Consider the following 12719-nt stretch of genomic DNA (forward strand, 5'->3'; position numbering starts at 1 on the left):
TAGTTGTAATCTATTCACTTAAGTCTAATATTAATCAATGTGTACCTTCACTTGAGCTATAATACAGACTTACTAGATTAATCTTTTTATTGTCCATTCATCCAAGAGCTAATAAATAAGATATAGATTTATCTTTTTAGATTTAAGATTTTCCATATTAATTGAATGTTTAGGAATTAAATATACAATGGTCTTAAACTAGACTCTTCAATTTTCTTCTTAGTTCTTCTAGTGCCTCCTCTGACCTCTAACCTCTCTTGCTCCCTTACTCCCACACACTACTCTCTCCTCTAAGCAGAGAGGGCTGAAAAATCCTAGTCAACATCCTAACCCCCCTAGTCTTTGTCTTAACTATATTCTTCATCCATCTTGGTCTTCATCCATTTACTAAACTCAATTACTTCCCTCAAGGCAATAACTACCCAAGGTTTATGCAACCATAATGGGATTTATTGACCTAAACTCTTGGTCTACTAAATACCTTGTTAATAGTAGCCACTAATTATTTTTATATATTAATATAATCATTCGTTGAAAAGATAACTGGCTAAAAAATTGTTATAATGTATTTAAAAGTTTTAGAAGTATATAAGTCTTTAGAGTATCTTGAATATTTTCTTGCAATAAAATAATTTGTCCTTCAATTCAAAAAATATATTTATATCAATTCTAGAATATATTTTAGTTGTTAAAATAAAATCTTCATTCTATAGTATTTTTAAAAAGTTCCATTTTTGAAAAAAATATCAAAAATTCTTACAAATATAATATTCAATTTAATTAAGTTAAAACTTTATCTAATTTGAAGTTGTCATTCTATTTTTAACTTATTAAATAATAAAATAGTAAGTTTTTTAATAAAATGTTTATGTTCTATTGATTTAGTATAAAACTTTGAACTTTTTGATTAAATTTTTAAGCAGCACAGCATAATTTTTAGGAATTAAAATTATTTAATTTTCTCATGTAAATAATTTTGCTTCCAAAAAATTATAATGTGTATTTATTTTTACCTCCTTTAATACATACTTGATAATAGAAATTTGTTGGATTGAACAATGTATCTTTGTATTATGTAGCTCAAACCATGGTAATATGAAAATTAGTAGATTATTAAGAAATTAGATGATCTTAAATACAACATACAAATTTTAAATTATTATAATTTTTTAAGTAGTTTTTTATTCTTTATAGAATTTTATGACACTTCAAATATATTATTATTTTAATCAACAAGTTTTGAAAAGATATTATTTAGAATTATTATTATTTTTTTAATCATGTATATATTAATTAATCATATTAATTTTCTAATTTCTAAAATAAATTCTTTAAGTTTTTTTTGTTGTACGTTAACATATTTAAAATTATAAGCTAAAGCTTAGGATGAAGTATGAATATTTATTTATTTATTTATTTACTTATTTACTTTTTATTTTTTATTTTTTTAATATAAAAAATGAATCCAAGTTTTATTAATTTTTATTAGATAGTAATGAATTGATATGTGATATCTTGTAGTGTTTTGAATTAATGTGTGCTACTGTTAACATTATATTTTAGAATGGTTGGAAGGATATTATGTCCAAAATAACCATCACAGTTAAAGGATACAAAATAAAGAAGCCAAAACAAAAGAAATAGATACCCTTGGTCCAAAATCCGGGCATTTTCTTGTCGGACCTTTGATTTGGACTCTAGTACTGTAGGCATTTTCAGATCCAAAACCAAGACGTGTGCTCACCTAGACTTTGTTGCCATATAAGATAGAAATAATTTTATTTTAAAAAAATTGACCATCATAAAATAAGACTTTATGTCAAAGGTAGAAAATCCACAAATTTATGTATACAATGGTATCTTTTTTAGTAATGTATTTACTAAAAATAGATATCAAAAATAAAATTCAATAAAAAATACTCTTGTTAAATACTCTTAGATAATTCTAAAAAGCTTTGAAAGTTTACAAAAGTCTGTAGGAGATTATAAAATTTTAATGAAAGTTTTAGAAGATCTCGAAAGATTCTAAAATTCTACCAAAAAAATACAAAAACTCACAAGATTCTAAAAGGTGCTTTAACCACTATTTGTCTTATCTTATAACTACCATAATTATAATTTATAAAACTTTATATTTATACAAGACTCTTCAATTGAATCAAGTGTAATTTTTTCATGTATATATATCATTAACTACAAGATATTGACTCAAAATTCAACGCTGTTCCATTCGAAACAAAAGAGCATGTAAACATACACTGGATACAAATAATGCAAGGACGCACACAAAACAATGCTGTAGACTTAACGAAATGCAAATTTATCAGCTCAAAATCGATGTATACCGAAAATGGACATACGCTATTTTGATGAGTCAATTGTCACCAATCAATTTATGAGCTAATTGACATTAGCCACTCAAACATAAATTAACAATGCTTAAGTGTTTCGGTCCTCACTGACATTATTCGGAGGTTCGCTTTGAAATTGATGCCAACCGATCATGTCAGCATTGAAGACTTCTCACAACACATTTTTTACTACATCATTGCTTGTTGAGTGACCTCAATTCATCACCATGGAGGTAACAAAAACGATTATCAGGGAATCGCTACTGTTGAGTGATTCCTACCACTACTATATATTCCAAAAACCCCCTTGAATTATATGAGAACCTGCTTATTATTACTAGCTCATACTTGCGCAGTTCCAAGACGATGCTACATGAGATGACTTGCTTTAGATGAGAGGTTCAGAACATGAAACATTCTAAATTTGATAATCAGCACACACTGCAAATCTTTCATCATAATAACATATCCTTTAGCCACTCAGCTTCTACGTCTGATTCAAGGTAAACTATACACAGTGGCTGGACAACAGCAAACACAAACGGCTATTAGCAAAATAAACAAAGAGCGAGTGAGCATTCTCAACTCGGAAACCTCCAAAAATGTCAAGTAGTTATAATCTCGTGGATGCGATCTTTGTGCTTGGATTAGCTGAGCAAGTTAGACTGGCTAAACATGTGTAGCTGAACGCCCCGCAGCCCTTGAGGAAGCTAAACATGTGGATATACCAGCGGCGAATAATCGGGCATCCACATGTGGTCTTCGATGTACTTCAACAATACAGCCTGCAAAAGAATTAGCTTGAGATTAGTGTACAGAATTTGTAGCGTTGAGTGTTATTAATGTGCTTATACGACCAATAATACCATGTGTTTATTCTATTAGAACGCAGAAAAAGTAAGTGGAGCTACGTTGGATTAATTGTTTCAATGTCCATCACCGTTCAATTGAACTAATGACAAACTGCATTAAGAACTACTCTTTCCTTCATGAAGTATGAGATGGCATGAGAAGAGAGACGCACATCATCTTGAACCAGACGCCTGAGTTCTTTGATATCAGTGTCTCTGTATCCTTCAGCAATATCCTCCTTGACTGCCTCTTTCACTATTGCTGCTGCCACTCGAGCTGTGATCTCCCGAATCCTATTCAAGTACACATAGATTCGCCACTCAGAAGATGAAATACGCAAAACTGCATGGAAAAGACGTATTTATCCAATCTTTTTTACACCTCTATTTCCCTAAATTCACCTCGTATGCAACAAGGATCGAGTGAAGCAACTTAATCATCTTACTTGGACATACACTTAAACTACATTTCAAATTCTAAGGAAACTTGGCGTGCATGCTGAATCCTGAACAATCTTCTCGAAATGTACACAATCCACAATGTCAGCAGCAACTAAGACCCTATTTAACTTGAGGTAAAGCCATTGGTGAAAAAATTCATAACCATTGGCTGATACGCAAGAAAAAGATCACACCTGGATACAGCAGGATATATGATCCCTTCTTCCAATTGCTCCGGTGTCATGATTGCAGCAAGCCTAATTCAGGTTCACACATTCACAATGTTTACTTTCACAATGTTTACCTTCACAATCTTTGTGATTTCAATTATGTTCACCACACAAATAAACAATTCCTTATAGAGCCGAGATAAACACTCAGCTCCATCAATCAACGACTCTTTCCCCAAAATCAAGCACGTTTCTACCCATTCTATAAATTATAAATATTATCGAGCTGTTGTAACTCATCTAATGCAGAATTCAGAGTTTTATCTGGAAGGAAGTATATTGTTACTAGTGGGGGATATTTGCAACAAAGCTCAAGCACTAGCTGTCAACCTCGTGCACAGATTTCTAATTTAGAATATTATAAAACATCTGAAACGTAGCAAATTGAATCAGAAAATTTGTGCTTACTCTTCTGCAGCAGCGTGTAGCATACCATCAGAGATATGGTGAGCACCGGCCATGAGGGTACCAAGACCAATCCTGCAAACATTGTCAAAGCAACATTGTTCAAAAGATTGTTGTAGCCGATGTGCTCAACGTCAACATGTGAAGCAGGCCGACGTGGTCTAATTCCACTCTGTGTAATACTATGTTAGCCTCGGAATTGTTGTTTAATCACAGCAGGTTAACAAGATGGACTGCGGTGTGAAACAATTAGGGACTCGAACATTCAAGTATCTCAGAACAATGAAAATAAATAAGAGGATATCCACAAGATCTAGAAAAAAACAACAAATGTTGAACGTCCTACTACTGGATTGTCAGCAAGGAAATATACCCAGGGAAGAAGTACATATTGTTGCCCTGGTTCGAGTGACCTGTTTGACCACCTCCTGCACATCAACACGCCATTTTCTTCATTAAACAACAACAATCCAGATAAAAGGAGTTCATAGCTGGTCAACAAGAGAAATTACATGCAAAAATAACCAAGTTTCCACATCAAGAGGTTCCGAAGCCACACCAAGATCAACATCCCGGAACGGGCTACCGCTTGCGAAGACAATATTTGGTCCAGCATGTTGAAATGCTTCCTTGGCTGTACACTCAGCTGCAAAACCAATCAAAGAACGCCAAGTTAAGCACAGAAAAATCATTAATATCTGCAATTTCTTCTAATCTTAGACTTACATTGAGCAACACAAATCATTATTCAACAGTACTGGTGGTTGAACGTCCGATTGGCTAAGAAAATGTACCATTGGCAGTGGGATTCGACAAAGGAAAAATAGCTGGCCTTGGACACCCTGATTCTTTCATTGCCTCCAGAACCTGCGAACATTTCGAAATTACATTTTCTATTCGAGAACCTCAAAACAGACATAGAAGCTTCGCATCAAACTGTTCTCAAAAAACCGAAGAAACTTCGTCTTGTCGGAATAGTTTCTGCTGCGTCTGGATTTATATATGCTACACTTTCTTTTTCCACAGCCAGCCCCATACTTCGCACACTGGTGGTTATAATAAACGACACACGTGTGCGGCGGAATAAACTACATAAATTAGTGCTTAAAAGGTTGAAAGATTTCTGCAGTTTATTTTCCTCTTAAGATGCTTTTTCTTCGTTTTCGTCAGACGAGAGCTCACAGGATAGGATATTTGAATTGCTTCTATATTGATGATGAATTAGTTTTAGGTAATAGGTACCATCATCATGCTACTCTGTATGCATGCAAAAAGATTACTTGAACACAGCATGCACACCTGCTGGGTGAAAAGGCCTCCAACTCCAGAAAGTCCCAAAAGTACATCAGGTTTCACTTTTTGAACCTAACAGGACATAAGGCACAAGAGTTATCCTGGGAATTGAAATAAAGACAAAAATTGGAGGCAAAAAAATGTTGGCATTACTAGTTTGTCTGGCTTTATATATGCCACACAAACTCTTCTCAAACCAATGTCATGATTATTAGCAGAAAAACAGCAAGAGACTAAAAAAAATGACCAGTGAATGTAGTGGTGACTCACCACTTCCAACAGCGTTGCACCATCTTTCAAACTACCGGATCCTTCAGACTCTTCGACCTCCCTTGCATATTGTTCCACATCAGATGCCAGATTATCTCGTGCTTTCGTCACTAATCCCTGCACAAAAAAATGACAAAAAGATATGGCAATTGAATATGCAAAACCATCTCGAGACCGATTAATTCAGTCATCATGAAAGCAGTGAGTAATTTTTGAATCAAAAAGCTAGGAAGCATTCCACCTGTTGATTCAAGTAACTACAGATGCCATTTTTTAATTTTTTGGATGAGAAAACTAGGTGAAGAACTTTAACTTCAACAAGATTAATGCGGAGCTGCTGATAGTCTTACATCTTTATCCAGAATCCAGAACTGATCGATGGCCTTCTTATGCGTTTCAGAGGAATGACCGCCAAGCAATCTTTGCATTGCACTCTTCACCATGTTCACAACCCCAAGACCGGCACTGCAAAGAGAACAACAGAGGAAACAAATACCAAACATACACATCAAAAAGCGCCTCCAGATTCAACAATGTAAGCAAAAACGTCTAGGCATCGTGCATACTTTCGGACACAAACCTACATATATGTTAAATTCCTAATCAATCCGTACACAAGGAAATAAACCTCACATGACATAAATTATATGTTTGATAAGGCAAAAAGACAGACGTTAAAAAAACAGCATCGCGTTGCTAACACATAGAAAAAGTATGAAGATCTAGAGAAAAGCATTAAGGTACCATCGAAGCTGCACGAATGAATGATCCTAACGCAAATAACTCCAATTTTGGTGGAAGGCTGTGTACCTTCCAGCACCAACGACAACGATTTTCTGTTTGACGAGATCCTCCATGGGTTTACCCATCGCCCGCACTGCTCCGAGCAAACCTCCAAGTGCTACCCCAGCAGTTCCCTGATGAAACATCGACATCATCAATGAACAGTGATTTATTATGTGAAATTAAAAATCTTTGCCTCACTTAAGGTACACATCAACTCAACACTTTTTCATGTGTTACTTGACACATGTTGCAATTCTTGGAGTTGGAAGGTTATCGAGATATTTCAAGGACTACAAATCACTTGCACCAAGCGCAATATCATCCTCAAAGAATAAGGGCATCAGCACATCAGAAAATCAAACAAACAGTGTAGAAGTTACCTGCACATCATCATTGAACGTGCGGTATTGATTGCGGTACCTCTGCAGCAACTTGAAGGCCCACTTATTTTGGAAATCCTCAAACTGTCACAAGGTACAGATTTTTATAGGAATAAGGATTTGAAATATTAATCATTAAAAATATATTATGACATACCCAAATTGTTGGAAATCACCATCTGTGGATGGCATTCTGAAAATCAATCAGATCTACCTAAAACTAAACTCCCCACCAATATTTTTGCATGGATCATTCACCACATGTTTGAATTTTTTTTGTTCCATGCGACTTTTTCACAAGCCCAAGTCCCAAACTTAAATGTAGCGCTTCTAGTAAGTCATACCTGAACGATGACATTTGGCCATCGAGTAAAAACCGCCTCCATAAACTCATCAATGAGAGAAATGTAGTCATCGCCTTCTATCCGTGTGTGTTGAAGTCCCATGTCTATGATGTATAGAAACCAAATTCCAGTCAGACATATCATCAAGATACCTAATAGAGAACATTGTCTATAGACAAGATTCTAAGGGTGTACCAAATTGCGACACAGGAAGTTGCCTTACATTGTGGGTTGTCAAGAAGGGCCTGATTGTTTGTACCAACATCAATCATTACTGGCATAACCTGCATATGTGCCATGAGAAGAATTATTCACATGTTATCAAATAGAAAATAAATCTAGTTTTTTTCCTGTAATTGCTCAATTCCCAAAAGGAGTAGCAATTGAAAGAGTAATTGAAAGTGTACAAAACAAATCACCAGGAGCGTATCTCTCTAGACATGAAAGCACAAACATACAACAATGATGATACCAAGGAACGAACAAATGAGACATACATCATCACTTTCTGCATGACTCATGATCTCATATATGATTCAAAAGGATCCTAAAGTAAGTTTCAATGATTTGATTCGTCACAAGTCAATAGTTACTTACACGCTGAGGGTTAATGCCCGCTGCTGCAACATATAAATCCAGCTTTCCAATTGGTATCCCAATACCTTGCACTCCCAAATCGCCTAAACCGAGGATACGGCTGCCATCTGTAACTACAATCATATCCACCTGTATGAAACAAATGTTGCATAGAGTAAATAGAGTTAGCCAAATAATTTCTAGTAATAGATGTGTAGGCTACAATTAGTCTCTGATTTCTTTATGGAATGTGACGAAGAGAAATAGACTATGAACAGAATCACATCAATACATTGAACTACAAAACTTTTAAATTTGAACATGTAACTGTACCAGGAAAAAAATATTACTTTCCACATTGTAATGCAATTAAAGTAGACGGCAAGAGTTGAACAAGACCTGAGTCGATGGCCAATTGTACACAATTGACATCATCTCGCCGCGATCCCTTGCGGTGAAATACATTCCTCGAGGCCGTCTGTAAAGACCACTGTATCGTTGACACACCAATCCAATGGTTGGGGTGTATATGATGGGCGCAAATTGTTCAATATTGCTGATCAGAACCTGCACTAAACATAAAACATTCATCACAAACCAATAAGAACCAGTCTATCGCCAGCTTCAATATCAACCAAAGACATACACGTCAACAAATCAAAAATGCCAAAGACTGATTGATAGGAGAAGCTGACCCTGTAATAAAGAGTCTCGTTTCTGTCGTGTAACCGATTAAGGATACGCCATTTTGCAAGTGCAGTCATATCTTCAGCTCCATCTTTCGTGTGTTTCTCCAAGGAACGAAAGTTTCCCACTGCGAGATTCACGTTTTAAATTCAGGGTGTTAGATTCAGAGGTCACGTTTCAGTCAAAGCAACAACTTTCTTAAGACTTGGGTGATAATCATAAAAGAATTCGAGGTGACCTTCACTTACTAAATCGCTCATATTGCTGGTCGAAGGTCATAATTCGTGGAGGTAGCAAGCCACGTAGACCAAGTCGATCTCTTTCTGCGAGTGGATATGCGGTACCCTAAACCCACCATGCAGCGGTTGTGAGATGTCAGGATGCCCACATGGAAATAAATAATGATACAGTCCAACTAAATGCAAATTTTAAGTGCAAGAAACTTTGCCGCTTTTTCGAGAAACTTGATCACAAGCTGACCGTCGGCAATAACACTATTTAACATAGCATCCCGAGACTTTACACGACCAATAGGTCGCTTGCACTCACAAAAATCAACTGTATTAGCTTAGATTGGTCATTTGAGCCTCACCCTAATCTAAAGTTCAGCAATGTAAACCTGAAAAGCTTCTCCCACAAGCATGAACACTAAAATTTCCGGAATCAGATAAACAAGTCTGCAAGAAGCCAATTAAACAATAGTAAGACGTACCTTATTGAACCAGGGATCGTGCAGAATGTCTGTGCTGCGCTTATTCACAATGACGGGCCGCTTCACATTTTTGTGAAGCGAGCGGCGGCCAACATCCACGCTCGGGGACCATATCCATTGCTGTACAGCTCTAGCCACGATCTTGCGGAGCTGACTTCCCTGCACGGATTGGGACATGGCTGTAATGCAGTATCGAACGATTCCTAACCTGTGTAGTCACAATCCTGCATGTGCATATGCAAAAGTCAAGTGAAAAAAGCTGTCATTGCACCGTTAATACTCAAATCAAAGATTTTAAAGCCTCTCATGAATTCAGAACACAGTGACCTGAGACTTTCTAGCTTATTTTAAGCCTAAGACCCCAATTCCACGAGCATATCGATAATGAGGTCACTTTACTTCGACAATTCATGGCCAAACAACTGCACCAAACACATGCACTACGAGATCTATTAACGACGATCAAACAACTTGCAGCAAGCTGCGAGGCAATAGACAGATAAAGCTCCTACAGATCTGACCGTCTACAGCACCATACCATTACGTAGCTTACAGCAGAAAGCTTACAACTTCACCATCAAAAGTAGCTACAAGCTCGGTGAGAATCGACAATGATTGTCGGCCACATTCTACTGCAAATCGTAACTAAAGAATGATGCCAGAAACGACAGAGTATATTCCATCAAACCCATCTTCGAAAAGGCCGTCACGATTACGATAATACAATAATCTCAGTAAGCAAATGCGGACACAACATCCTTACTTGAACGAAACCAACAAGCACTATGAAAATATCTTGGTACATTCGGAGCTTAAGACTCTCGAATCTACAGTATCCCAGGACATCACATCGAATGTCTACATTTACTCCATAACGAATTCACACGAAACCACATGAACCTAAACAAACAAAACTGACAGGAGAGCCTCAAGAACCTACATGTACGAGTAAGGCAACTGCTCACTATCCACTCCCCCGCGACTAAACTCCGCGATTTCCTCCTCCTTCTCCTCCTCCTCCTCCTTCTTCAGGAACAGCAGCGGCACCACCCCCGTCACCGTCTCATACACTGGTCTCCTCTCCTACACAGGCCCGCACATCACCACCAGAAATTTCCCGACACTACAGCAGATAGCAGGGTGAGGGCATGCATGGACGCAGAGGGGGAGAAGGCAGCTAGTGGGCGAGCATGCGATGCGAGGAGGCAATGGGAGGAAATGAAGGCCAAGACCTGTTTCCACAGGAGCACGACGAGCAGGGCGTGCAGACAGGCAGGTGGACAGGCCCACGGAAACCACCTCCTAATTGCTTCGTAAAAGCACCGGGGTGGCAGCAGCAGCGGGGGGCGGTCCTTTTAGCTGAGCTGGCACTGACGTGGCACCCACGGACACCGGGTGGAGTCTCATGAGACCGCGTGGACTCGGCCTCCAAGGGAGCCAGGCTTTCATGGAGGCAGTTTTAGTAGCTAGCATTATCCAGTCAAGGGCTCCGTTGCCACGTTCCCACCACCCCCTCGGAACCCGTTCCCTTCGAGCCCCCCAGCCAGTCAACTCAACAGCACTCTGTCTGGTCAACAGACGGCGGCGCTGTAGGAAAGGGACACCGAGTTAGTGTGTGAGTGAGTGAGTTAGTGAACGAGTGTGAGAGTGAGAGGGGTAGTGAGTGAGTGCTGGGAGATACCCGAACCTAGCTAGGCAGCCTTGGACTCTTCCTTGCCCTCGTGGACAATCATCCATCCCCTGCTCCCTACTGCCAGCCTAGTAGGCGGATGAGTGTCATCTGTATTCATTCATCCCACAGATCATATTTCTATGTTGTTAACTTACTCTCTTTATAAGCTGCATCTGAAGTTTACTCAAGATCATGCAACATAATTCTAGTCCTTTCCGAGACTCATTTCCACATCTTCTTACGAAAAATATGTTTTTGGAATTCACTCCACTCTTTCAAACACATATATACATACATGTTTATTTGGAAATTTTGTAAGTTTGTATATTAATTTAGATGGTGGTGGTTATTAGAGAATAAATGATACACTGTAACTTATGTGATAAGTTAGAAAATGTTGGACAAAAATTCTGATAATCTTACAAGTAATAGAGATTAAGGCAAAACTTGTTTAATCCTTACTTTTTATAACTTACATCTGGAATTTAGCTTGTCTTAAGAATTATACATTTTCTTATTCCTTAGCATAATTATCCGATTTGGGATTCTTGTTAAATATACTTCTTAAAATTTTAAAGAAAAAGAAAAATAGAAGCACCAAAATAGGATTGTTAATAAATTAAATTATTATCAAAATACATCAAAGCTTAGTCTATATTATATTGACATACACAAAAAATTTGTTTTTTTATTTTGTTTTTTTTTTTTTTTAAAAAAAAAAGTATGGTGGTATCTTGGAGGCTATAATTTACCTGTTGCTAAGTAGATATTGGAAAAAATTCATTCATGATTTTTAGAGCTTAAAATTATTTTATGAATAAGACAACAACTATGCAAGATATTAAAATAAAAATACAATAGGAAAAATGGGTGTCAATTAAAAATATTCTATTACAATCATGTGCACTATTTCTTTTAATAAACTAGTAGTGCAAAAAGATAAAACTAATAAATACATAAATTATATTTATTTGGTATTAAAATTCTTTGTTTAATATTTAAAATATTTAAAATATTGTGATGTTTACATATATATTTAAATATATATATATATATATATATATATATATATTATTTAATATATATTAGCATAATTTTTTATTTTTTCTCTTATTTATTAAACTAAATTTATATTAAGATAAGTTTCTATAAAAAAATTTGTTCATTCACTAATGGTCTTAATCTTATTTTGAACTATTATTAAGCCTTCATTTGATATGATATAGTCAAAAAATTCTATTTTGAGCTCATATAATATATATATATATATATATATCTCCAACTTGGTGTATAACTTGGTATATAACTTGGTGTATTTCCACTATCTTGTAACTTTTTCAAGATGAAAGGGATCTTTTGTTTATGCTCTTTTTGAGTCTTAAAATAAATCAAGATGTCTCTACTTTCAATAATCTTGATAGAATGTTTGCTAGAATTAAGAAACAATGAAGTCCAATAACCGGCTTTATTGAGTGATTGAGGATCAATCATAGGCAAAAATAAGTCCATCACATTGTCTTGTAATTTCCAATTAAATTAGCTTACTAATCCCTCATCTTTCCAAATTATATCATACTCTAATTACCAGAACTCTTCATGGTCTTACTGTAGAAATGAAATAAGAAGAAAATATATATATATATATATATATATATACATACATGAAAAATCAAGAGTAATATTAGTCTAAAGGAGGGTAATCCACAACCTTTAGAGCCTTG

General features: G+C 36.1%; 1 protein-coding gene across 1 annotated transcript; it reads right to left on the reverse strand.

The window, feature by feature from the left end:
• Positions 1-2364: 2364 nt before the first annotated feature.
• LOC112288778 (NAD-dependent malic enzyme, mitochondrial) lies at positions 2365-10523 on the reverse strand. Its single transcript, XM_024533327.3, has 20 exons — positions 10267-10523; positions 9327-9550; positions 8863-8959; positions 8623-8741; positions 8327-8494; positions 7949-8077; positions 7575-7635; positions 7352-7455; positions 7008-7091; positions 6652-6758; positions 6192-6306; positions 5842-5958; positions 5578-5643; positions 5073-5145; positions 4838-4924; positions 4652-4706; positions 4282-4353; positions 3838-3900; positions 3376-3496; positions 2365-3136 (listed from the first exon to the last, which is right to left on the reverse strand). Exons 2-20 carry the CDS (start codon positions 9501-9503, stop codon positions 3062-3064), a joined length of 1890 nt encoding a protein of 629 aa, XP_024389095.1. The 5' UTR covers positions 9504-9550; positions 10267-10523; the 3' UTR covers positions 2365-3061.
• Positions 10524-12719: the final 2196 nt, after the last annotated feature.

The sequence above is a fragment of the Physcomitrium patens genome, chromosome 11 (assembly GCF_059467195.1).
Source record: "Physcomitrium patens ecotype Gransden chromosome 11, ASM5946719v1, whole genome shotgun sequence".
NCBI classification, from domain to species: domain Eukaryota; kingdom Viridiplantae; phylum Streptophyta; class Bryopsida; order Funariales; family Funariaceae; genus Physcomitrium; species Physcomitrium patens.

Bases quoted from the DNA above. Each gene is read 5' to 3' on its own strand.
- LOC112288778 (XM_024533327.3), bottom strand. From the start codon at position 9,503: ATGTCCCAATCCGTGCAGGGAAGTCAGCTCCGCAAGATCGTGGCTAGA. The intron at 7,636-7,948 runs GTAAGTAACTAT...GCACATATGCAG, and splicing joins CGGGCATTAACCCTCAGCGT to GTTATGCCAGTAATGATTGA. The intron at 6,307-6,651 runs GTACACAGCCTT...TTCTCTTTGCAG, and splicing joins GTTGTCGTTGGTGCTGGAAG to TGCCGGTCTTGGGGTTGTGA.